We start from the raw sequence: 27691 nt of genomic DNA, 5'->3' as shown, positions 1-27691 counted from the left end.
AAACTCGTGAGTTGAGATTCTTTAGTTTAGCAACTTTCTCAGAGGTCGAGGATGAAGGTTGATGGTTTTTCACAGACAGGAAATCAAACCTTGAGCTTCTCTCACTCGACATCAGATTCTTGACTTGCTCGTTGCAGCTCGACCTCAATAATAAACCAATCACAGTGACCATCTTCTAACTTTTTCACTTAAAATGCCCCGTGCATGTGTAAATGTTTTTGGTTTGTACCCGCATCACTTCAGTGACGGGACTTTCCCCATTTATTTTTACTTTTCCCTCACTGCTGCATCCCTGGGCGCGGTCCCGCCAGCAAAATAATGAATGACGCATATTTCAAATATGATAAATAAGACAATAGCAACGAATGAGACGTCTTCAAATGAAATACATCCTGTCGTGAGAGAATTATCTTTCCAACATTAGCCTCTTTGGCCTTTGTCTCACTCTCTCTCATTTTGAGGACGTTGCTCTACCTCAGTGGGATGAAAGATGTCGCTCAGAAACAGGAACTCCCACTCTCGCTGTTTTTCTCAGTAACCCCGCTTGCTCTCTCTCTCTCTCTCTCGTTCTTTCTTCTGTCTGTCTTTGCAGAGATCTTTATCTCCGTGCACACACCCACACATCCCCCTAATTTGAGGCCTGCTCTGCAGACGTCACTCAGGTCAGGTCGCCCACAGCCCGCTGGCAGCTGCGGCTCCGGCTGCATCACGAGGCCTCTCGTTGGGCTCGTTGCCGCTCGGGAGATCACAGATGTGCTCGTCAGACACATTCTTCGCCTCCTGTATCACCAAACAACCGGCAATTAGGAATCCACACCCCCCCCCACCTCCCTCTCCCTCTCTCTCTCCTCTGCCTCCCTGTCAGACACACACCTTCGCTCGCCCGCCGCACACGGAGCCGCTGACAGGTGCCAGGTAGAGAGAGCATGACCTCATCACTCATTTGTTCCTGTGTGGCACAGTTTAATCACACGGCAACAATGGCTGGTTTGTGTGTCTGTTGTGTAATCAGGGCCTGTGCAGCACTGTCATTGAGACAGACTCACACACACACACAGCCCCCCCCCCCGGTTCCCTCTGGCACCTGCAGCACAGGTAACAGTAAAGAGCAGAATTATCCTCGGCTGGTAAACCAAGCCTCTAATCGCTCCGAGCGAATCCCCGAAGTCAGCGCCCCCCCACCCACCCACCCCCCCACATCTCCACATTTACGATCAGACGACAGAGAAGCAGAAGAGTTTAAATCCTTCGTGTGTTTCTCTGTGTTTTCCCGAAACTCTGATGTGGTGTGTAGTTTTCTGCTGAAATTGATGACTGATTTCATGTTGCATCATTTGTGAATTAACCAAGTGAATCATCAGAGAAGTTTAGGAACGAAGACGAGCTCAGAGGCTTTAGTTCGATTAGAGAAATGAAATCCAAGATATTAGAGATCCTGCATTTCACATCAAGTATCTGCTAAATATACTGCATTTAATAATTGATGGATAGAACGATGAATGAAGGGCAGCTATTGGACACAGTCACATTTTAAAAGATCTAATCAGGTCAAGTTCACCAGTTACTATAATACTTGATCATGTATTTATCTTCTTATCAGTTAATTTAACCCTTGATGGACTGAATCATTTACAACATGAAGATATGATGACGTGATGATTCCATTAAAAAGGCAACACACAAAATAAGAGCACATGAAAAAGCTTTATTAACACACCAAGCTTCAACATAAACAAATTCAGAGTTTCTGACTTTGAGCTTAGAATGTGTAAACTATTCAGCAATGCCACGAGGGAGAACAAGTAGTGAACTCACTGTTATATAACTTACATAATTTATTAAATATCTGTTATTTTGGCAGGATTTTACAAGGAAGCGGGGAAAAAATACAGAAGTGAGAGGAGCCGAGGTCTCCGTCTCCTTTTTTTTTAAAATTCTTTTTGTTTAATTTTCCTGTCGCAGAAATCAACACTGGGAACGACGGGAGCAAAAGAGACTCGACAAGCTCCTGCTTCTCTGCAGCTTCACATTCAGCTTTCACAAGAACAACGATATCGAGCTATAGGTCGTCTGGGAGGAAACGGGAATGTAGATACAGAAAGAAAAGAATTAGGAACAGGAAGGAGGAGGCGGCTGGAAAGAACCAGGGAAAGTCCTACGTGAAGAACTTCCACACGGGGGCAGAAGGTATTTATACACTGTGATGCTCTCTTCATGAATACATTCCTTCATGTAAACCAACACACCTGCACTCTCGCTCCCTCGGGTTAATACTTCACATCAGTTCCTACCATTTGTTTCAACAGCAGGATTAACTGGAGTAAAACTTTGTTTGTTTCATATCGTGGATTCTGTGACGAATAGATTTCTGCTCGTAAACAAATCGTACAGGACGAAGATCTTTAGGATTAAACGTTCCGCAGCCGAGAGACGAAGCAGCGACGGAACACGGAGGAGCCGCTGCAGCTCGGTGAGAAGAGGCCGATACATCGAGAAGAAGAACGCTGGGTTCCACACGTCACTGAGCTTCAGAACATGCAGGAGAACATCAGCAACAACATCTAGTTAATAAAGATAAGAGAGGAGAAGCTGTGGGATTCAAACTGAGGAGGAAACTAACGGTTAGAAACGTGAAGTCCTCGTAGCATCGTGATATCTTCAGGTCCCTCGAGAAAACAATAAGTACAAAAAAACAAAATGTTCCCCAGTAATATTTCTATAATGGGGGGGTGGGGGTGGGGGGGTGGGACCAGGTTTGAGGGCAGCGATGACCACTTCCTGTCTCTTCGGCCGAATCACAAAACAATCTAAACAAAAAGTGCATGTCAGCAAGTTGCTGGTAGTGCTGTGCGTGTAGACGTACACATGGAGCCTGGTGAGTAACCAGGGTGTGTGATGGGGGGGTGGGGGGGGGGGGGGGTAAGGTGACTGCGGCGTGGGCGACACAGTGTGTGAGTCCGGGGCCCCGAGCGATGAGTGTGTGGCTGCTCTGTGGTTGTGGAGGTGCAGACTGGGAACCAGCGTCTTTAATTACTGAGAGATCCAGCGCCTGCGTCACTGGATCTCCCCCCCCCCCGATCTGGACGAGAGCCACGGACGCCGAGTCTCACACGCCATGACGCTGAGGGGGGGGCGGCGGAGGAGGAGGAGGAGGAGTCACCTCCCGAGCTTCATTTGGCAACGATGAGCCAGGATCACGGCTTCGGTCTCAGCTTTCGAGCAGCGTTTCATGTTCGATTCGATACCTTCAGAAAAATAGACTTTTGGACACGGAGCGCTGGTGGTGAACATCGTCCACTCGAAGGTCTTTCACTAAGTTTGACGACCGAGGAGACTGTCGCCATGGCAGCAGTGTTTTACGGTTTGAGATAACACAGAAATACCGATACGGGCAAAAGAGGCGACTTCATCAAGTGCGTTCAGAGGAATCCGACTCGTGGGATCATCAACGCAAAACCACAGCTTCAGAAAGTGTTCTTAAAGATGAGTCGTAGAGATTCAACAGCATCTTGTTCTGGTTGTGACGCTGAGGTCTTCATGGGTCCAACTGGTCCAACATGTCCCAACTGGACCAACGTGTCCCAACTGGTCCAACGTGTCCAACTGGTCCCAACTGGACCAACATGTCCCAACTGGACCATCATGTCCCAACGTGTCCAACATGTCTTAACTGGACCAACGTGTCCAACATGTCCCAACTGGTCCAACGTGTCCAACTGGTCCAACGTGTCCAACTGGACCAACGTGTCCCAACTGGTCCAACATGTCTTAACTGGACCAACGTGTCCCAACTGGTCCAACATGTCCCAACTGGACCAACATGTCCTAACTGGACCAACGTGTCCCAACTGGTCCAACGTGTCCAACTGGTCCCAACTGGGCCATCATGTCCCAACTGGACCATCATGTCCCAACGTGTCCAACATGTCTTAACTGGACCAACGTGTCCAACATGTCCCAACTGGTCCAACGTGTCCAACTGGTCCAACGTGTCCAACTGGACCAACGTGTCCCAACTGGTCCAACATGTCTTAACTGGACCAACGTGTCCCAACTGGTCCAACATGTCCCAACTGGACCAACATGTCCTAACTGGACCAACGTGTCCCAACTGGTCCAACGTGTCCAACTGGTCCCAACTGGGCCATCATGTCCCAACTGGACCAACATGTCCCAACTGGACCAACATGTCCCAACTGGTCCAACTGGTCCCAACTGGACCAACATGTCCCAACTGGACCATCATGTCCCAACTGGACCAACATGTCCCAACTGGACCAACATGTCCCAACTGGACCATCATGTCCCAACTGGACCAACATGTCCCAACTGGTCCAACGTGTCCAACTGGTCCCAACTGGACCAGAACTGACCAGAACTGACCCGAGGACGATCTGAACCGACTGTTTCTAGACATGTGTCCAACGATGAGCATAACTGAGCCTTAACGAGGAGAACACTAACGATGGGATCAATTAGGTCATAGAAGTTCAAATAGTTGGTTTCTATGCTTCAGAGACTAATTCATAAAGATAACCGAGTCCTGTTTGGTTCTGTGGACGACTGAGTGATATATAAACTGCATCTTTACAGAAACTGATTTGATTAGAATAAGCTGAGTTTCAGTTTCCTGGAGTTCAGTTCTCATTAATACTCTGTCACACCAGAACAAAACCACCGAGCGGAATTCAGTCCTGACTCAGATCAACTCTTGCAAAACAGAATCCACAACCGGCCGACCCATGAGGACCGGTGAGGTCCGGCAGCGTGTTGGTCAGACGGGTTCGTTAACCCTGCGTCCGACTCCTTCTGGATCCCAGAGGAACCGTGAGCACAGTCGATTCTGAGCCAGTTAATACAATAATGGAATACTACAGGGGAATGATGGTCAGAGGTGGATGAGTATCAGTGTTTCTTGGATTCCCCTCTGATAATACGAGGGTGTGGTGAGCCGCAGTGTGTGTGTCCATGTGCGTTCAGTTGGTCTGTGAACATGTGGAAACACCAGAGAGGTGAGCCGGGGGTGTGGTGACATCATCGGCCCGGCAGCGATGGGGATTCCCTAACAAAAAACACATTCTCTTTCTCTCAGCTCACTCACATTTCTGTCTCTGTCTGGAGACACATGGGGTGGGTCTCTCTCTCTCTCTCTTTTCTCTCTCCCTCTCTCTTTCCTCTCATATCTTCATATCCAAACTGCAGGAGAACGGGAACGACTCTGAATCAGCGCCTGATGCTGAAGACAACAGGAGGTGGGAAGAGAAATGAAACACAACAGAAGTTCTGGTGGACACAGCATGCAACGCAAAACACTCGCTGCCCACATTCATGAGGGGATGTTGGGAGGGGCTGATTTGTATGGCGCCACCTAGAGGCAGAGGAGGAGAGGAGAGAGGGGATAGAGGAAGGAGGAGAGGAAGGAGGAGAGGAGGATGAGGATCTAGGCGTGCTCCAGCAGCCACTGGAAGAGGGGGGGGGAGCGGTGTGGCTCCCTGGCCCCCTGCTGGGCCTCCTCTCGGGCCTGGCCCCCGTGCGTCTGACTCTCTTCACAGTAGCGCAGCAGCATGTGCAGCAGCTCGCCCACTCGCCAGCGCCGCTCGCGGAGCCGCTGGACGACCACAGGGAGCTGAGGAGACAGGAGAGTGATTAACAACAACAAAGACATCGCAAAACAAATGAAATCTTATCACTCTGGTCAATCTATTCGTATAAATTACACTCAGCAATAGAGTAAAATGCAGTTGAATCAACATGTCAACAAAAACCGTATTGAATTAATATGTAGATTATATATTTATATAAGAAGATCTGCAAATTGATTGAGCTGGAACACCTGCACACACATGATGACTGCAATGAAGAAGCAGCAGAAGAAGAAGAGATAGAAGAAAAGTAGAAAGAAGGGTAAGAGGAGGAAGAAGAGGAAGAAGAGGAAGAAGAAAAGTAGGAAGAAGAGTAAGAGGAGGAAGAAGAGGAAGAAGAGGAAGAAGAAAAGTAGGGAGAAGAGGAAGAGGAGGAAGAAGAGGAAGAAGAGGAGGGAGAAGAGGAAGAAGAGGAAGAGGAGGAAGATAAGTAGGAAGAAGAGTAAGAGGAGGAAGAGAAGTAGGAAGAAGAGGAAGAGGAGGAAGAGGAAGAAGAAAAGTAGGAAGAAGAGTAAGAGGAGGAAGAAGAGTAAGAGGAGGAAGAAGAGGTAGAAGAAAAGTAGGAAGAAGAGTAAGGAGGAAGAAGAGGAAGAGGAGGAAGAAGAGGTAGAAGAAAAGTAGGAAGAAGGGTAAGAGGAGGAAGAAGCGGAAGAGGAGAAAGAAGAGGTAGAAGAAAAGTAGGAAGAAGAGTAAGGAGGAAGAAGAGGAAGAGGAGGAAGAAGAACAGTAGGAAGAAGAGGAAGAGGAGGAAGAAGAGGAAGAGGAGGAAGAAGAGGTAGAAGAAAAGTAGGAAGAAGAGGAAGAGGAGGAAGAAGAGGAAGAAGAAGAGGAAGAAGAGGAAGAGGAGGTAGAAGAAAAGTACAAAGCAGACTAAGAGGAGGAAGATGAAGAAGAAGAGGAAGAAGAGGAAGAGGAGGTAGAAGAAAAGTAGGAAGAAGAGGAAGAGGAGGAAGGAGAGGAGGGAGAGGAAGAAGAGGAAGAAGAAAAGTAGGAATAAGAGTAAGAGGAGGAAGAATAGTAGGAAGAAGAGGAAGAGGAGGAAGAAGAGGACGAGGAGTAAGAGGAGAAAGAAGAGGAAGAAGAGGAAGAAGAAAAGTACAAAGCAGAGTAAGAGGAGGAAGATGAAGAAGAAGAGGAAGAGGAGGTAGAAGAAAAGTAGGAAGAAGAGTAAGAGGAGGAAGAAGAGGAGGGAGAGTAAGAAGAGTAAGAGGAGGAAGAAAAGTAGGAAGAAGAGTAAGAGGAGCAAGAAGAGGAAGAAGAGGAGGAGGAGGTAGAAGAAAAGTAGGAAGAAGAGTAAGAGGAGGAAGGAGAGGAGGGAGAGGAAGAAGAGGAAGAAGAAAAGTAGGAATAAGAGTAAGAGGAGGAAGAAAAGTAGAAAGCAGAGTAAGAGGAGGGAGAGGAAGAAGAGGAAGAAGAGGAAAAAGAGGAAGAGGAGGAAGAGGAGGGAGAGTCTTTCTGATCCGTCAGCATCACTTCTCCTTGTTGTGTGTAACCACAGCAAAGTGAAGTGCAGTGGAAACACTAAACGACTGTTTGACCTTGGGAACAGAGAGTCTCTCTCTCTCTCTCTCTCTCTGGTGAGAGAACGTGATGATGATGATTAATAACAAACACCAGGTTGTGTAGTCGGTGGTTTGTGTTGTGTTGTGTGCGTCCGGGGGGGGAACTCACCTGCTGCAGCTCCCTGTCCGCACTCAGCTGGATCTGAGGCACGTCGGCCATGGAGGCGGCCAGCCACTGCAGCATGCTGCGGAGCTGCGGGTCCAGGCCCACGGGCGGAGGACTGCACCGCAGCTCCCGGACGTCAGAGTTCACCACCACCAGCCCGGTCCGGGGGGGCGGAGCCGGAGGCCGGTCCACGCACAGCGTCCCTGAAGAGCATGGGGTTCATGTAAGAGTCAACATCAGAAGAAGGTTGTGTTTATTCAGCCTGCAGCGGTTTGGCTCCTCCCACCTGAGCAGGTTCAGTCCACATAGATTTATTTATCAGAATCATATGAGGTCACTAAAACCAATTTAAAGAAAATCCTTCAAGGGCTTCTTGAGATATAAGTAGATAGATTATTCATCCCCGAAGGGAAATGAAGTATCGTGTAATATCTAATATCTATGTAATAGTAATATCGTGTTCACCAGTGAGTGAGTGTGTGTAGCTCAGTGTGTAGATGCAGATGCACTGTGGGTAATGTGCAACGGTAACTGGGTTCCCACGCTCCCACCACTAAACGTCCCCCCTGCCCCCCCACCCACCCACCCACCCACCGAGGCCTTTGAAACACACTGAGTCTGAGGAGGGAGTGGAGGGGATGAATGAGCGGCTGGACATGGGGGCGGTGAAATCCCCCGAATCCAGACACACACACACACACACAGACACACACACAGAGACACACAACCATTTGAAATCAAGTCCAACTGTTCTTAATCTCAAAGAGTGGAAAGAACAAGACCTCAGATTAGGTCTCGAGTGTCTCCAGTGTGCTGGGTTTGATCCCGAGGTGAAGCTGCAGGCGGTGAGATGTTCTTACCGCTGGATTCCTCTTTGACCTCCGCCTCCTTGTCCTCCGTGTTGTCACTGGTGGAGGAGAAGAAGAGTCAGAGGTTAATGAGGAGGGAACAGAGCTGAAGGTAAAGCAGAGAAGAAGAACTAGGAGCAAGCTTCAGCTAACAGCAGCAACCAGGCACCACAAGCACTTCATTCAAACCATGCTGCATATTTCCAGTCAATATTGTTCTTTGATCCAGTAAATGTATTTTTCTGCTTCGGTGTCTTTCATCGGTTTAACGTTCGGCGTCTGAGAGTTTTTCATGTGCGACAATCTGCTCAATATCTCAAATATTTGCCGTGTGTCGAGCCAGCAGGTAAACAGTCATTTCTCCGAGTGGAGGAGTGTTAATCTCAGGGTTGTTGACTCAGCCCACGGAGACAGACTCTCAGACTCGAGACCAGCAGATCGTTTTCTTTTCTGAAGTAGAATGGATTTTCATATTTCACTTAATTTATGAACAGGATCACGAAGCAGCCGGGACATCGTCAGAACAGAGAGACGGGGGGGAACTACAAAGTCGTGCATCACAGGAGGATACCAGAGTTAACTCAGAGCTATCATCACCTCGGGTCATTAGTGCTGCGACTGTTTAAACCCACCGTGTAAAGGATTTACTGTAAAGGATTAAATATTATACTGTAGCTGGTTACAAGGAGCTAAATATAGTTTATACTTCAAAAGTATTTAGTTGATTGTGTGTGTTCTGCTTTTGTATTGTTTTCTTTTCTTTTCAAATTGTGCTGTAATCTATTTTTGTCAAATGTCACGATGGTGAAAAAATAAATGGATGTGATAAAAGCCGTCTCCCAGGTACTCACTTCTTTATTTGAAACATATCTTATATATCATATATTGTTTTTAATGTCTAGAAGTAAGTTAACCACAAATCAGTATCTGTGTGAAACCTGCCACCTAATGGCTGGAGAGGAACTGCCTGTACACTACAGTGTAAGCAGACTGAGATAATTCATAAACTAATCTATTACTCTTCATGTTCTTTTATAAACGAAAATATCAATATGGATATATGGATATTATAGTGAAACTTATAACAGTATCAACCTTGTGAGATTTATGTTTTAAATTGAAATGTCAGCAGGAGACGGCACCTCCTTGCTTTTCTGTTTCTGTTCATTTATGTTTTTCAAATGACAAAAGGAAACAGAAGTTTTAGCCCTTTTCAGATAAAGAAACCTGTGGCAGAATTTCTATTTTTAAAGGAATCTACAGGTTTTAACTAATATAAGATATTAAAGAGTTTGTATTGAAAGGACACAGTGTGTGAAACTGGGACTCCATGCAGCAAAGGGAAGGGCTGGGATCAAACCAGGGCCGTTGAATCAAGACTCATACAAATCGATATAAAAAATGTGTTTACTGTAATGAATAACTGACCTCAAGAGACTTTGTGCAGCCGCCCACAAGCAAACACGCTCATGACATCATTTCTCTGTTGCAGAGAACTTAATGGTTTGTTGGGATCATTCAGACGCTTGTGGAGAAGCTCTGACATCTGAGCCGTCGGCTGCTAAACTGACTTCATGTTCTGTGTTGATGGAAAAAATAAAGACTAGAAAACATGACGCTGGAGTCTCTTTATGCTGATTGGCATGTTGATTGACAGGAGCCTAACGGTTATTACCTGAAACAAGCGGCTGCATGAATGGAAGATTAAACACATTCACCCGCCTGAGAAAACACTGCCTGTTTATAAAAGGTCTGGCAGTGCAGCTCCAACACGTCAATTATCCTGTGTGTGTTTTCCTAAAGAACAAGGCCTGTGATGTCAGACCTGCAGGAGTGAAATCAGCTGGTTGATCTGAAAGTATCGGTGGGTTGAAACTGTCAAACAGCATCAATGCAACGAGGGCAGGAACCCCCAAAGTACAACAACACCACAAATCATCCCATCCAGAAACCAAATCGCATGCAAGTAACGTACGGCCACAAAACATCACAGGCGGACGTTAGCATCAACAAGCTTCTGCCGTGTAAAGCCTGTTTATATTTAGAGCCTTGGTGTGGTCATGCGAGGGGCTGGTGGTTTCCAGAATGAGACAAAGTACAAATCAAAATGCTATTGTACAATGTGGTAAATCATTTTCATACAGCGGAGAAGGAAGTTCTCTGGTTTCAGTTCGGTGCCGATGGGTCGGTCACGTGCTTCCTTGCTTACGCTCTCTGGTAAATTGAGTGATTGTTAGTTTGTCTCATTCCAGGTGAAACCCCCAGGTTCTTGTATTTTGGGAGGGTGAGCCGCGACCAACCTGTCCGAGGGGGAGAAGGACATGCGCTCCTCACACGCCTCCCCCTCCAGGCCCAGACTGCTCCAGCTACTGCTGTTCCCATTGCTGCTGGAGAGAGAAGGAAGGTCACGCACCACTGACACTGACCATCATGAGAGACGGGACAAAGGTCACAAGGGATTCAGAAGGTTTATCTACTCTAATGATCATATCTGTCAAACACACTGGACTCTGAGGGATCAGGGTTCTAGACATTTGGGAAAAAAACTAAATATCAGGTGAGGTTAAAAATCAAGGTTTTTGCAGGTTTCACCCACAGACGATAAACTCAGATGGACAACACGTCTCCACTTCCTCCAACTGTCCAGAAACAAGCAGGAAGATCGGAAATTATTTTAATATGTGAGGTGTACTTTGACTTTTTAGTTTGGTCCATGTCCCGGTCACTAACACGGAGGAGGCAGGGTTCATGACCTTCACTGCAGTCGGCCACATGGAGCCAACATGGTCGTCCATCTTTATTTACAGTCTGAGGTTTTAAACCAGATTGATTTCAAACTTTTTAAAACCACGATGAATACAATTTAAGACGCATGTCAAGAACGACAGATGTGAAGGAAAATCTGAGTCAGAATTAATTCGCCTTTCTTATAATTAAAGATAATTTTAGAGATCATATCCCTGGAAACACCAAGTTATCTCTCAAACTACCGACAGTCAGTACGTTTCCATCGACTTTACGACAGACAGACAAGTGAACTGAGATCAATAGTTTGTAGACGATCAGTTATCTGCTCCACAGAGGTCTTGATGGTAGTTTTATTACAACTCAATATCTGTATTGTTGAGAAATAACTACAACACGTGGAGAACAAATCATGCTCCTGTAACCAAAAACTTATTTAAGTATCGTTAAATGTACGTTGACGTAATTAAGACCTACATAAACACATTTAAGACCCAATATTTAAACGTATTTAAGGATTTTTACGGTCTATAATTCATATTGTTACAGTTGAGACTTTCTCAGACTGATATGAGAGCTACTAAGATAAAACAAAGAGGAGGATCTATCAAGCAGCTTCATCTCATTCTCTAAAATAACAATATCTGTAATGAGGCTTAAACCAACAATACTCAAGACTGATGATCACTTCTGTCAGAATCCTTTAAACGTCAGGTGAGGAGCTTTCTTCAAACGATGCCGAATGTTCCACTGATTCATCTTTGACTTTGATTGAGACAACTTGTTGCTGAAGGCTTAAGAGGTGAGATCACTGCACGAGATCCTGTGAATCCCGTGAGTTCCACCAGGACAACCATCTGGCAACACAAGCACAACACCGACTCTCTCCCGGTGTAATTAGTCAATGATTAGCCTGCTGGCTGGAACCTGCAGGTCGAGGCGTGCTGCATTTCTGATCATCTAAAAATACCTCCATCAATCTTAATTATTTCAGCTCCATTGGCCTGGATGACACATGGTGAGAACGTGTTCATTTAGTCAATCATCGTGTTCAAGATGAGTTCTTTCCCACTTCCATTAGCTCATCTGCTGAGGGCCTTTGAAGAGAGACTAAGGAATTACACATGCTGGACTTTGTTTTTGTGGAAACAGCCTGAAGTGAAGAGGGCGCTCACAGACACACCTTTAGAAAATATTATGATACATTAACTCGGCCCTGATTGACAAAATATCTGCAAACACCCTGTGTTCTCTCAGGATCTTGGGAAACAATCGGACATGTTGTCAGTTTTGCTTCCATAGAGATGAAAACTTTTGCCAGACGTGTCAGCAGCTTTGTTCCCAGAGCCTGAAGACGTGTGTGTGTTCATATGTTAAAAAGTCGCCCGACACTTAATCCTGCGTCTGTCACAACTACAACTCTGTCCTCCATCCTTGTGGTGAATTTCACAAACTGGGCTCCACTGACAGCTACAAAAAAATCTTAACAACATATCTGTTACACAGCTCACATATAATGCAACATTTGTACAAATCAGAGCAAATTGCATTCTGGCAGAGAGGACTCAAACCAAACTCTGTGCCCTGTGCTGACCTTGGGAAACCTCCAATCGAGACTCCACCACAGGAGACTCCTGCTAAGTGTCCAACAGCAGCAACAAGCCTCATTCCTCATGTCCTGAGCTGATGTCTGCACAGGAATAAATCCTACAGCCTCTTACCCGTGTCAACATCGTCCCCACATGTTTCAACACCGAGCCGGCTCAACACTTAGACCCTCACAGGACACTTTATACGCTTCTGTTGGCCAGAGACTCTGTGGTCAAAGTCTAATTTAGTATTTTACAGCACCTCTTGTAAACATTTTATAGAACCCGTGGCTATAAAATATCGAATATATGTTGGTTTATAATTTAAAAGGAAATACACAGATACTTGTGCCACCTGCTGCTGCATAACAAATAATAATGCTTCTTAAATATTGTTTAGATGTCGTAATAGATATTAGATGAAGGGTCTAAATCTTATATCTATATGGATAGCTGGTTATTTATTAATATGACGGTGTCAAATCACATTGTACTATATTGAATGTTTCCAATAGAAGCGTTTCAGGGAAAGTCGAAAAGAGTTAAGAACTAAAATAAACACCTTCTTATAAGTATGAATGTGAAATAAAAAAATGATATATGCAACTAAAAAACTTGCTAGGGACATTTTAAATCAGGATTATTACATAACTGCAATCGTGAATGGACAAATGTTTAAATGAAGACACACCAGCATTGTCAGACCCACACCAACATATTCCATCAAGAGAACTGTGTGTAAAACAGTGTATTTATCGTCAGGTACCTGGATCTTTGTGATGTGTGTGTGTGTGAGTGAGAGAGCTAGTGGTTGTTTACCTGTCACTGAGGTGCAGGAAGCTGCTGTTGTCGTCTGCGTGCTCGTCCTCAAAGCTCAGGTTGGACCAGCTGCCCAGACTGTCGTCCCCCACACTCAGCTGCTGGGACACGGTGGACTCGGTCGCTTCCCTTCCTGGAGAGCTGCACCGAGAAGGAACCAATGATTACACCTCACAGATCCATGATGGTGCAGTGAAAGAAGTAAATGAGATCTATATAGAAACGTGTACCTGGTGTTGGCAGCCTGGGTGATGTTGGTGATGGCTGATGTCATGATCTCTGCCGTCAGACTCTCGGCGTAGCTCGCTCCATCATGACCGATGCCGCTGTCGGCGTTTAGGCTGGTGTTGCTCAGCTCGCGTTTAGCCGTCTCCATCGCCATGGATACCATATCCCCTGCAAACGCTTCCCGGTGGTCCAGGTCGATGTGGATCTTAGGAATGTCCAGGCTGGGGAGGCGCTCGGGTCTGGCCTGAGCGTCCGACCCTCGTTTCCTCCTCTGCGACCCCGGCTGGTGGTGCCGGCTGTGCTTGGTGCAGTACGGACACTCCTGGACCTCACAGTAGCGGCAGGTCCTCTCCCCGAGAGCGATGCCCCCTGCTGGCGCCTCCGACAGCCTCTGGGTGTGGGAGGGGCCTTGCGTCCTCTGGTGCTCCCGGGATGACTGTCCGGCTGAAGACAGGCTCATCTTCAACGTGTCGTCAACTATTTTCCTGGCGTAGTGATCGATGACCTGCACCACCCTGCTGCTGTAGCCTCCGTCATACAGGCTTCCTGTGCTGTGGTAATGCTTGCTTTTACCCTCTTTGGACAACAGGGGGCAGGAGAAGGAGTTCCTGATCAGATTATCTGCCATGTCTTCAAATCTGGATTTCTTATAAAGACAGGAGTCGGTCAGAGACTTGGGCAGGCGCACGGAGGAGAGGTGCAGCTTGCGTGTGACGTCACAGGTGATGTTGTACGCTAAAGACTCGGCGAAGTTCACCAGGTCCATGTACTCCCTCTGCTCCTCGGAGTCGCTGCAGCAGCACTGAGCGTCCTCGCCCGACGGAGACGCCACCGACTCTGCTCCGTCCTTGGGTGAAGAGGCCTCGCTGCTCGAAGCTCTCCATTCGTCTGGCAGCGACTTGGAGGAGTGAAGGCGCAGGCTGGAGGTTCTCTGCTTGACTTTGCGACTAGCATGAGCCAAGCCTTGTTTTATGGATCGGTAGGCCAGGCGGCTAGCGTACTGGTCCAGCACCAGCTCCCTGCTGCCTCCCTCTTTCTTCAGAACCCTGATGAGGTAGCCAGCATATTCATCCGTCACGCTCTCACAGCTGGGATACTCCGAGGACAGGCCGGAGCTGGAGCAGGTGGTGGAACCGGAGGTGGGAGAGCGAAGGACGGAGGCTATCAGGTCACTGGACCACTGCTCCGCCTGCCGCCCCACCCTCCAGTCTCGGTTCTGGTCTGTACCGAGTTGAGACTGATGTTGGTGCAAACCTTCAGAGACAGATCTGTCCAGGCTCCTTCGTCTGAGAGCTCTGTGGTACGGACACTGCTGACCCGAGCTCACCATCCTCTTCACGTCGCTGATCACCTCTCCGGCCACCTCCCCAGCGTACACCCACAAAGTGTTCAGCGTCTGCTCCGAGAACTGAGCCACGCTGTCTCTCCTCCTCCCGCTGCCCTTGCTCATCTCTCCCACCTCCATCTCCTCCACTGCTACTCCCAGCGTGTCCATCTCTGTCGCCATGGAGACGATGTGACAAGCCAACCGCTCGGCGTAGTGGAGAGCTTCTTTGTTGGACATCCTGTTAGCCGACATCTGGTTCGTGTCATGCCGGCCACTCCCCGTCTCTAAACATCTGTGACTGACCTCAGCACCAACCTCTTCCTCCTCTTCCTCCTCGTTGCCATCGGCCTCCTCAGAGAGAGACCTCATCAGTTTGAGCATGAACTCGGCCTTGTCTTCTTCGGGGGTGACGTCTTTCGGCCCCGGACCAGGCTCGGGCCGATAGTGAGGGGTGGACGGTGGGGTGGCAGGGGAAAACTCTTTGGCCAGTTTGCTTTTCAGCTTCTTGGAGAACTGTTTTATCTGCTTCTCCTTGGAGACCTCACTGGGCTTCTGAGGGGTCGAAGGAGGCGTGCCGGGAGTCCCGCCAGACTTCTGGCCAGTGCTCGGAGTTGAATCATCCACAGGAGCAGATATCCTCCTTGGTCCCATCTCCGCACCGGGCACGTCGAGAGTATGCATCATCACAGGATGAGTTTCCACCACAGCTCTGGTCCTCGGGTCGAACTCACAGCCGGCTCTCCCGTGGCTTTGAGAGCCCGTCGCTTCTTCTGCAGCGCCGCCGTTCCTCAGGTACTGTGAATCTCTACAATCATACCGGACACACTCCCTGCCGACTCCCTGCTCCGAGGGGGATTCTGGTGGAGAAGTGTCCCTCCGGCTTCCGATTGTCTTTGTGAAGAAATCGGCACAGTCACCGAAACTCTTCTTCATCTTAGAAGCAGTTATTAGCTCACAAGCCTCAGTAACTATCAGATCCACCATGTTGCCAGAGAAGTTCTGGAAGGAGGACTTTCCTTGGGAGGGCTCTCCTCCAGCTGTAGGGGTCTGTGTTCCATGACTGTACAGGTGAGTCTGTGTGGATGTGGTGGCATCAGAGGAGGGTTCAGTTATTCCTTCAGGGTTTTCCTGTGGAGTATCTGGTGAACTGTCTGTATACTGACTGGTCTCCTCAGACTCGTGGAGGTGGGAGAGGGCTTGGCCGGCTTTGGGTACAGGAATACAACTGGCCATCCCCGAGACAGTGAACAGGGCTTTCTTCACCGTGCAGGTAGGATCTTCTCCTGAGGGACCTGGAACCTCTGAAGCTGAGCTGGAACTTAAAACCTCCTGGTTGGCAAAGGTACTGCAGGTGTCAGTGCTGCTGTTCTCTGCACTGACGTAACAGATGTTGTCCAGAGACACACTAATAGCTGCTTGGCTGGTGAAGGCAACATCAGCCTGAGAGAGCTGTATGAAGGCCTCCTGGATCACAGACTCAGACAAATCTGAAGCGTAGGAGGTAACCACCTCCTCCTCTTCCTCCTCTTCTTCCTCTTGCCTATGGCTAAAGGACCAATCGCTTGCGGTGAGAGGGGTTGAGGGGTGGGAGAACTGACACACTTCCATAATACCTTCAAACACAAGCTCTTCAGCCAAGTCAGCAGCGAAACCTGAAACTGTGCTGTGAAAAATCTGTTTTTTCACAGTCAGGAAGTCCTTCAGCGCCCCGGACACGGCCTCTCCCACCAGGAAACCGGCCAGTCCACTGACTGCTCGCTCCTTCAACACGTAGGCGTGGCGCATCCCGATCTCGTGGAAGGCCATCTGAAACACCGAGGAGGTGAGCCTCGCAGCTAGGTGACACAAGGTGGTGGTGCAGGAGGACACGCCTTTCTGAAGGTCTCTCAAGGCGCTGCCCAGGCTCATCTCCACCAGGTCGGTGGCAAACCTCTGGATGCCATCGGTCAGAGACTGAGACTTCGTCTGCAACTTGTCCACGGTCACAGTCTCCTGTATTTCTGAGAGCTTCATCAGGTAACCCGAGGGATTCTCAAATTCCTTGTGGCAGACGCAGCTGAGATTCTTGTTGTCACTGATGTCCACAGCAGACTGGTAGCCACACACGGACCCCAGGATTTCTTTGGAGAGGCTGTTGGCAAAGTCAGAGTAGGTCTTATACAGAGAGCAGACGTCCTGGGGTTTACGCAGCTCGGAGCTGTCCGGACTCTCTTCATTTGTCTTCCAAAAGTATTCCATCGGTCCACTTGAGTCCACCAGAGGGCTGAAGGCCGAGGAGCTGACAGGACTGAAGAGTGGGCCGCCATTTTCGTCTGAGGGGGTCTGCACGGGTCGAGGGGAGTCGGGCACGTCAGTGTGAAGCGAGTAGGGAGAGCCTGGTTTCAGAGGAGTGGGTTTCTTCACATTGGCTGGGAGAGTGGGGTGGTCGAAGCGTTGAGGGTTCATCCCCTTGGTGGAGCAGCCCCTGGAAACATATTTGGATGTGGACCCCCCGGAGCTGGACTCGGTGCACTTCTTCTGAGAGGCTGGAGCACTGATGGTGTCCAGAGGCAGAGCAAGAGTGGAGCTCTCTGAACTCAGCTCATCCACGTCATCAAACTGATCAAAACTGTCAAAGAACTCACTGACTTCAGAGTCTGAGTCTTCCACTCGCTCCCTGGGCCCCCCCGGCACCTGGGGGATGTCCAGCTTGGCCAGCAGGCTCTTCTGGTAGCCCACCTCGTCCAGGAAGATGATCGGACTAGGGCTGGAGCCGTCGGACTCCTCTGAGTCACTGACATGAACCACAGGAGAAGGGACTCGAGCTCCAGGACTGCAGTAAGTCCACTGCGGCTCCACACACGAGGACCTCTGCACCGTGATGGAAACATCTGGACCCGACTTGCTTGGGGCTGAATACTTCTTGGAAGATGAGCCAATGAGAACACGAGAGCCCGATAGTTCTTTCCTCCTCTTATGAGCTGGGATTGTCTGCGAAGCCACGTCGCGTTTGTTTAATTGAGGATATGAAGCTGCAGGTGGAAGAAAGACGAGAGAAAACTGGTTACATACAATACAGAATAAGAAAAGATAAACATCAAGATATTGTTCAACGTACAGGGATTGTTTCCCGCGTCGTCCTCCTCCAGATGCTCCAAGGCCGTGACGAAGTCGTCCTCGATGGACGAGACCGACTGGTTGGTGTCGTCCTCCTCCGGCTGACTGGCCTCGGCCGAGCTCCTCTGAACCGCCTGAAGCTCTAAAGCGTAGCGGACGCCGGCCATGTAGCATCCCAGCAGGCTCAGCAGAGACGCCACGCTGGCCTGAGGGTACAGGCTGGTGTTGGGGTTGTGCCTCAGAACACACACGGCTTTCAACCAACACTGGAAGAACAACAAGAGAACAAAGTCAGAAACATAATGGAGAAAATGAGAAGGAAGATATTGAAATCCTGGCTGGCTGGTGATTCATATTCAGCTAAATCTAGGACAACTGTCTAGAAACTGTCAAAGTAACTGTCCCTTGGAACCTTGGAACAAGACGAGCTGATTATGTGAAAGTGCAAATGAAGCAGAATTCACATGAGAACATGGAGGTGACTGTTATGTCTGTGCTCTGATTGCAAGTTGATATGCTACATGTACAAAATCTCTTGTAGTAAGTCCACAGTGTGCTGCAGAGAGGTGGGGGGTCTGACTGTCTGACGTCCAGACCGCAGAGCGAGCTTCAGGGCCTGTGTGAACCCAAACACACACAGACGACCCAGACACACACGGCTAAAACCGTGGGCTGAAAAAACAACATTTTTGTCCGACCTGTGTTTCTTCCAAAGCGTGAGAAACGCCGGCACAGCTCTGCAGCGGGAAAACACATCAAACTGCCACAGTCGCTGAACTTTAAGGTGATTTCATCTGCTCTGCTTACAGAGTGAATAAACGTGTTATTGCAAAGATGTCTAATTATTTTTCATAAGAATCTTGAGTCACCTTTTGAAGGAAACGACTACTTGGTCTTCTGTACATCTACAGGCACCGAAACGCTAGAGTTCTGCATTTCTCTGTCTCACTTCTGCTTTCATCAACATGCTGACGGAGCACTAGTGGTGTCACGATACCAAAAACATTCAGCAGTCGGTGCCAATACCAGTAAAATAACACGACTCGCGATGCCAATTTCGATACCACGGTAAAAAAAAAAAGATTTCTAAGATTCCAAGAGTGCATTCTTTGGATGTTGTTAATGTCATATACGGTAGTTTCATGTGCTTGCGCATATACTGTGGGTTATACGGTAGTTGCGGACACATTTGAGTGACGCATTGTTGTGAGACACGTTATGCATTAAATCTTAACGCCACTACACGGTCATCTGCCTAAAACGCAAAGTACTTCCATACACGACTCTTTGTGCCTTTTTAATAAACAAGTCGAGGTGGAGCGAACGCTGCAGCCGCCATCTTGGTTTTCTGAATGTAAACGTCGACTGGCGCAGCACCGATGCTAATGCTAAGTTGCTAACAGCTGGCATCGGCGCTCACGGTGCCTACGGTGCTATAAAAAAATGGGCATCGTCTGTGTTTTGTTATCTTAGTATCGAAAAGGTATCGTAAGTATCGGTTCTCGTGACATCCCTACTGAGCACGTTCCTCGGATGTGTCACGTACCTGAGGCCAAGCGTCTTTGTGCTCCGACAGCCGGCGCGAGTCCCTGAGCAGCAGAACCTCCTCGTTTTTGAGGCCGTCCACATGGAGAGACCGGAGGAGCTCACACAGGCCTCCCGGCAGAGAGGCTAGAGCCTGGGGGAGAAGAAGTACAGTATGACAAACACAGTCTAACACACTGATCCTCAGGTGCCACCAACACGTGGACTCTACCAGACACTGGAAGGTTAGAAGCAGACTCTTAATGTCCTGTAGGGTGCAAGGTGGAGCTGCTGTGAATCAGAAATGTTCCAGCACATCCAGGAACATGGGTCTGTGGTTTGTTCCTCCTCATACCAGGCAGTAGTAATCGATACGACTGACTGGGAAAACCTCACTTCTTAAGAGATGCTCTGAACCAGTGGTCTGACAGGAACACTCACACCTTCACAGTTCTCCTGAACCCAGGTTCACTAAACCAATCTGACCACAGTACTCATCCACTGTGCTGGTATTTTATCCCATTTACTGTAATTATGAATGGAAATTCTTCCTCATCTACTACTTCCCAAACAGAGCTGCATACATCTGCCTTGTGCTTTCATGCGCTGCACGCTTGGTGAGCTTGGAACTTGGAATAGTAAACGCTGTCAACACGTTAGGAAACCTTTTGAAATCTTTTTTTATTGAATAATGCAATTGCTTTTCACATGTGCTTTTTATTTTCCGTAATTTAGTTGTGCCATTGATTTCCTTGTTTCTACGCTTTAGTCTTTTCACTGTGTTCAATCTTTTTTGTGTTATCGACCCAGTTTGTATTTAAACGAGACATTTTTCACTTGATTCGCTGCCCATCTTGACCACAGCTGCCTGGAAGAAGAAATATTGTATTTCAAGGGACCTTCCTGGTTAAATGAAGGATAAAAACACATATAATACATCCCAGACTCTCATGGTTGTTGTTGTTAAGACACAATCAACGTTTCTTTCTGGTTATGTGAGTATAAAACGTGTCATTACCACATGATTTACAGTAGATTTGACAGATTCTGTAGGCGTGTTAATACGTGTTTGTACTTGTGAAGTCTTACCTGCTGGGTGACCTCGTCCCCTTCACATTGTCCCGGCAGACACACAAAATGAATCTGAAAGAACACAGTAGATATAAGTGAACGTGGTTGAGATCTGCACATGTTTGCATTGCTGTGTGTTTGTGAGACAAACCTCCGTCAGTCTGGTGGCGTCTCTGGTCGTCAGCTCCAGGCCGATGCTGCATAGCTCCTTCTTGTTCCTGAAGAGGCTCTTAACACACTGAGCTCCACTGTCACGCACAGTCTGCAACACACACACACAGGGGTCTTTACACTCAGGATACGGTTTCCCAACAGAAGTAATGAGAAACCAATGTGAATGTATTTCTTTGTCACTGTAGGATTTATGGACGATGAATGGAAGAAAAAGAAAATCCTATTTTAAGTATCTTGCTGTTTTTACAAGTGACTTTAATATATATCCTGGGTAACCAGATTATATTCACAGTGACATTCAAAAACACTTGAGATCTTTCTGTCCTATCCATTTCTACTGGAACACAGCACCACACTATAAACTCCAGTAAACATATCGCAGCTACTGACCACAAGCATGTAAAACGCTTAGAGCCCAGTGCTGCTTTATTACAACACCAGAACGTATGCATTTTAACAACATGCAAGAGGAAGTAAAAGTGCAAAAGCCTGAGTTTTATGATCAGGAAGCAAAATCTGATTTCAGTTCGTCCTGCTGAAAGTCTTTTTAATATCTGGTCCACATATAAATCCCACGTGAGATGTTATCACTGGAGCGTGGAGCTTAAACCCCTCATTCAAAGATTCAGTGCAACACAGAAACTTCAGCCTCTCAGCAGACAGACCTCTTTCCGGACCGAGGCCCGGGACCTTAGTGGGACTCCTCGAATACGGGCACAGGCGTCCATGGCATCGGCGAGCTGCACAGCGGCTGGCTGACTGGCCGCTCACCTGTAAACACAGAGGGAGAAAGAAAAATGCAAAGTGAGAAACACAGAATTGAGGAGACAAGTTTAGAAATTCAGACTTAAATCAGAGCTATAAATCCCAAAGCTCAGTCAATTCTCTGAGCTTCTGTCTACAACCCTCACCAATTGCAGAACTGCTAAAATTGCCGGGTCGGGCTTCTGCGAGTAAGCGAATCAATGTCCAATCTGATAACACTTCTTTAAAGTATGTTTCAACCACACAACACTGAACTTCTTCTTCGCTGATCTGAAACAGCGGTTGTTCTTTGGTGCCACAGGCATGTACTGTTTTTAGAGCAGCAAAGAAGAAGTGCTTTCTGGTAGTGTAGCGTTAGCCGTAGCTAGCATGTTGTAGTTCAACCTGGACAGTCACACAAGTAAAACAGTGATGTGTGGTTGTATGAAAGACTTCAGGTTTAAGCTGTTTAAAGGAAGGGATTGTTCTTTTCCAATAAGTGCTTTCAAATTATAGATAATAAGAGAAGTTCAATGTTATTAATTCTCTGTATGTATTTGTATTTCGTATTTTAAATGCACTGGGATGGGATAGGTACTCGGTATCAGACACAAAGTCCAGGTGTCGGTATCAGGGAGTTAAACATCTCTACTTGCAACGACCCTCAGAAAGAGAACAGGATTGTTCAGCGTGAACAACATCACATGACAAAGCAGTGACAACATCCGTGCTCTTAGTAAACAAAGCGATATCACACTTTGTGTCTCTCTGCGGCAGCGCGGCCCGGTGTGACAGTCATGGGTTCGACAAAGAGTTGTGTTACTGCACATCCAGTCAGATTCACATCAACAGTCCCCTGTGAAACGGTTTAACAACTTCTCCCTGCAGGACGCGATGCAGTTAACGTTTTTAGTTTGTGTTCCACATTTTTGAGATTGTGCAGCCGACCGAGGTTTCGTCGAACCCGTGTGAAAGTAACATGAGGCCCAGACGCAGCCTGTTGGTGAGGAGCAGCTCCGTTCTGCAGGTTCTTTCATATTCAGGCCTGCATCAGAGATCAAAGGAGAGCAGGAGAGCAGCGGTGTGAGCTCGGACGCAGGAAACACACTCGGTGAGCAGCATGGGAGTGCGGCGAGGGAGGCAAAATATTTACAGTGTACAAGAGGGAAAAGTTTCCCAGGAAATCAGAGCCTCTCCTTTGAGGTCCGGTCCAAAGCAGCCAGTGGAGAGCAGGTGGTCCGATTGATCAGCGCCTCCAGCATCCTGAGAACCAGCAGGTCCAGTGCACGCCACAGCTTCCTGTGGTGGTCCCGGACCTCCTGGATTCTCACGGGTGCTTTGCAAAAAGAAACACGTAGCCAGGCACCGCTGCCCAACCTCAACCACACGGCACTTCCACGTTCACTCAGTCACAGAAGGAAGCCGGCACAATGACGTCTGTTATGACTGTGACTGTCTGAAGAAGAGATGAACAACAGCCGGGGAAGTTTCATGTGTAGCTCACAGCTCCACTGTAGTGTCCGGTGGTCCGGTTTATGGGAATAACTTCAAAAGACGACATTATCACCTTGTGCAACTGGTGTGGTCACACAGAGTCACAGTAATCTAGTGTTACTCATGCAACAGGGAAATTACAACTAAGTCAGACAAGGTTAAACAGATTGTTGAGGAGTGATTCATGAAGTTAAGTATCACTGCTTCAAAACAAAGAGGAACGCAGCTATGCAGATTCAGCAAAAAGGTTCTGGAGGTTTGTAATCAACAACCTGTCGAGGTGGTAAAACTCTGTGTAGTCTGAAGTGTTGGTTGTTTGCCTGGTGGTGCAGAGCAGTGGGGGGGCGGAAGGATGATAAACAGAAGCTGGGGGGGCAGCGGATCCTGGGAGAACAGGAGGAACTGAAGTCTCAGATCAACCAAATGCCATCTCACACCGATTTCCACTGAGCCACAGGTGACTCAGGTCAGGTGACTCAGGTCAGGTGACTCAGGTCAGGTGACACCACGGCAACTGCAGCAGACCAGGGACACATGTACTGGTTGGGTGATTATATCAATATAAGATTAATTTCATAAAGGCCCAAATTTGTTTTTTTTAAGTTTCTCATAATAACATAAAAGATCTGTAACTTGGTTTTTGCTCTGTAGCTTTTTGCACCATGTTGCTTATTCAACACTGTTGCATTATTGTGTCATCGTCCATAACGAGCAATTTTATATACATAGAATTAATAATTTATCAGTATCGGAAATGTTTTACTACCTAATATCAACTTCATGTGTCACAGATTTACTGATTCTCTGTGTCCACAGTTAGATTCCTGCCTGGGGAGCTACTGCAAACTATCTGCTACAAAACATTAACCAACCTGCTTGACTGGTTAATAAATCATAAAACGAAAAAAACAAATCCAATATGCTCAGTCCTATTATATTGTCGTAAAACTGGTGGCTCACTGCATTTAATAGGAATTCAAAGTACATAAAGAGCGATTGACAATAACAACCTTGTCTTCTGTCCTCCTCTCTATTCGTTCACAACTAACCGGTGAACAGGTGACGTACTTAACGCTTCGCCACTGACACCATGTGACCTGATAACCCCAAGTAACCAAAAAGGTGCGAAACAACAACACAGACACACAACTCCTCCCTGAACCTGTTTCCTCTCTCTCTCTCCAGACTGTGACAAACACATTAAATACAAAACAAGTCACTTTAAAACCCTGAACTGATTAAAAAGACATTAACTGATTAATCAAAACAATCATAAACAGTTAAATAATTTTTAACAGCAACACTGTTTAGTCTCCACATCTGGTTCTTGTACATTCCGTCTTGAGCAACTTGAACTCGAGCCCCAAAGCATCGAAGCTCCAGATACAAAGTCCTGTTTGAGTTTAGATACTTGCATCAATAGGATCTATTGAAAAAAAACTAGTGTGGATCTGTCATGAGTTAGATCACACCCCCCCCCCTCTACCTCCCCAGTGTTCACATCTATGCTGCTGTTGTGTGCACTTGCATGTGATTGGTTTAAAAATATATATATATATTAAGAGAGAAAAGCCTGACTCATCATGACGCATTTCTCTCCCTCACATGAATGTACACAATGTACAATCTTCATATGACACTGATTTATTAGGTGTTGGGTTGAAACCATATTGTCCATCTTTTACTTAAAAGGTCCAGTGTGTAAGATTTAGGTGAAATATAAAATAATCCTAGTGATATTTTCACTAGTGTTTCATCTAAATTGTACAGGTTATTGTTTTCTTTACTCTAGAATGGGCCTTTGTATTATTATACTTTATATTTACATCAGGAGCGGCTCCTCTCTACAGTAGCTCGGACTGGACAAACTTAACCTTTTGAGGTTCTATGACCACTGAAGTTACCACAGGTTCTAGTTCATGTTTGTAGGTGGGGGGTGTGGGGGGGGGGGGTGGGGGTGTTCAGCAGCAATATGACACTTCACACACTAAATATTTACAACCCATAATACAACAAAAGGGATTTTGGTTATAGAATGGTGTCACTGAGCTGAACAATAGATGAGATATTGTCACCTAAATCCTCATCGATGATGATTGAATCAGTAAAGATCACACACACAACACACACACACAGACACACACAATACAGACACACACAGATGTATCCACAGCTCAGTGTAACCTGCTCCTGGAGACCAGGCCGGGGCTGCAGCTCACGGACCCGGGCTCTGAGTGCCTCTCTCCGGGTTCCACCTCCACCACCAGGCCCGATGTGGACTCAGTCAGTCCCCGCACATCACAGCTGGATCCCCGCAACACGACCCGCACGACCACCGGCCCACGCACACACACACACCCGACCACCACGCACACACCTGACGCCCCCCCCCCCCGGGCTGTGGGCGGAACCAGGCCGCGGTCTCCTCTCTGTGATGTCACCTTATTGTCGTTAGCTAGCACCTAGCCCCCCCGAGCTAACGCATCCGGGCATCGATCCCACGACGTGTTGCGTGCACGTTAGTATTCCTGAACACACACGCACGTTGGAGTAAAGACGTGTTGTCTCACCGCTCCGGGTCCGGGTCTCCGCTGCTGGTTCTGTCCCCGGTGTGAGACCCTCTGTCCCCGGTGTGAGACCCGTCCACGATCCGGTTCAAGCTCCAGCTCCTACCGTCCAGCCTGAGAGGGGGGGGGCACATCTGTCACATCTGGATCCACAGAATCAACTTCCTCTCTTATAAAATATGAATCAACATCAGCTCAACATCTGTCTGATCCTCATTCCAGCTAGTGCAGCTCATTAGCATCGTTAGCATCCGCAGCTAACATGACGCAGTGAACCGCCGCATTCCGGTAAAGTCTGGTTATTTACATGAATTCAGTGTGAACAGGAAGTCACCTGAAGGGTCCCGGTGCAGGGTCACGTGTCCGCGGCCCCGCGTCAGTGACCGACTCCCGCAGAACCGAACGACAACAACCGACAGCACCGAGTTCCGCTGCTTCCGGTCTGCCAGCGACAACAACACAGAGACAGCACCAGTCGAGCCCGGAGACACCGATCTGCGGCTCAACCGAGCCCCGAACCATCGAGTTAATAATAACGATGTTGATAACAGAAGAGGTTTGTTAATAAAGAATATAAATTATAATAAAAAATACTTTTACCGAAGTCACTTTCAGGTAAGATATCTGTACTTTTACTCAAGTATGGCTTTAAAGTACTTTATAAAGTTCTGCATCTGCATCTGATACCTAATTTGTAGTTATTTTTGTCGTGTGTTGATCCATTGTATTACTTAAAAGGCTATTGTTTAAGCACTTTGCACTTTTTTGTTTGATGGAACGTGTGGTGGGAGGCTTTGAATAATGAAAAATATTTCTCCCTAACTAATCAAAAAACAAATTTTTTGCTCAACATAAATCATTAACTACGGAAGAGGATTAGGGCCACTGTGGAAAAAATAAGTGAGTTCTGACTTTAAACTCAGAATTCTGACTTTTTTCTCAGAATTCTGACTTTAAACTCAGAATTCTGACTTTAAACTCAGAACTCACTTATTTTTTCCACAGTGGCCCTAATCCTCTTCCGTAATTAACTGCTCTTAAGAATGCAATTATTAACAATGCAGGTTAGGTTTCAGTTAAGAATTAGTTGAAAACCATTGTAATGAACATGTCAATCAACTATTAATAAGGCTATATTGTGTTAGATAGACAGTCATTGAGGCACAACAATAGTTTTCTGGTTGAATGTTCAGCTTAGGTTTAGAAGGCCCTACAAGTCATGATCTGATTTTGGGCCCCACAAACCACCAGAATGCACAACATGGGTACAACGCCAAATTAATTCCAATTCCCTGATATTTGAGCCACCAACGTGTGTGGCTGCGTGCGCGGCAAAATTTTGGTCAACGCCGACAAAATCTCACTCCAAGGTTTTTGAAAAGTTGGCAGCGCTGTATTAATGATTAATTAAATTGACTTAAAAGCCTGCCCGTTGCAAATATGATGATCAATACTGCTGTGGAAAATTGATTTATCCACTATAGACCTAAGGTCACAGTTCACCAGGAAGGAAAAGGCCCATTAAAAGTTATAATTAGCTGGTCATGTTTGGAGATATGAGGAATTTGGTAACACATAGCGACCTCTGCTGGTCACTATTTCAATACATATATTTAATCAAGCTACTTATGTGTGCTGCTCAAGATATTTTATGTCAAAAAGAAAATAAGTCATTAATTTATGTTGCAAATACATAGATTTATTGATGCATTCATTAATTTACAAGTTTTTGTATATCAACTTTATCTTAACAAACTATTTTCTATAAAAGAAGGATTGCATGAAACCAAAAGCAGTCAATTTTTTGTAATTTTGCATTTTATTCTGACCACAAAAACCGAAAGACGGTTATTTTTCTAACGATAATATAATATCACTCCCAGCATCATTACATTAGGAAACATCCAGCTGCATCAGTTGTGAAGACAAATACTCACACACACAAGTTGTGTGGTGAGAGCTAAGAGCTGAAATCTCATTCACAAGGAGAATGAGTGAAGGAGTCAAAACCAGACAGAGTCCAAATGATCCAAAGTGTCAGTTTGTGTTGAAGAACCATCACAGAGCAGATTAATGAAGTAATAACACACAAGTACATCACAAGACATTTCTAGTTTCTTTCACTGTAAAGAAACAATAGACAGAATCATCCAAA

The 27691-nt window shown here is 46.9% G+C and overlaps 1 protein-coding gene across 2 annotated transcripts; it reads right to left on the bottom strand.

The window, feature by feature from the left end:
• Window positions 1–4252: 4252 nt before the first annotated feature.
• akap11 (A kinase (PRKA) anchor protein 11) lies at window positions 4253–25972 on the bottom strand. 2 transcript variants are annotated; one of them, XM_061089036.1, is made up of 13 exons: window positions 25871–25972; window positions 25514–25650; window positions 21397–21502; window positions 20709–20819; window positions 20576–20629; window positions 19509–19640; window positions 17964–18228; window positions 13542–17877; window positions 13312–13452; window positions 10459–10545; window positions 8171–8217; window positions 7314–7513; window positions 4253–5626 (listed from the first exon to the last, which is right to left on the bottom strand). In XM_061089036.1, exons 3-13 carry the CDS (start codon window positions 21457–21459, stop codon window positions 5441–5443), a joined length of 5622 nt encoding a protein of 1873 aa, XP_060945019.1. In that variant the 5' UTR covers window positions 21460–21502; window positions 25514–25650; window positions 25871–25972; the 3' UTR covers window positions 4253–5440. The 2 variants fall into 2 exon arrangements, with proteins under 2 accessions (XP_060945019.1, XP_060945020.1); XM_061089037.1 differs by lacking the exon at window positions 10459–10545 and having other exon boundaries at window positions 25540–25650.
• Window positions 25973–27691: the final 1719 nt, after the last annotated feature.

The sequence above is a fragment of the Limanda limanda genome, chromosome 16, assembly GCF_963576545.1.
Source record: "Limanda limanda chromosome 16, fLimLim1.1, whole genome shotgun sequence".
NCBI lineage: Eukaryota > Metazoa > Chordata > Actinopteri > Pleuronectiformes > Pleuronectidae > Limanda > Limanda limanda.
This window is presented reverse-complemented; position numbering and strand designations above follow the sequence as displayed.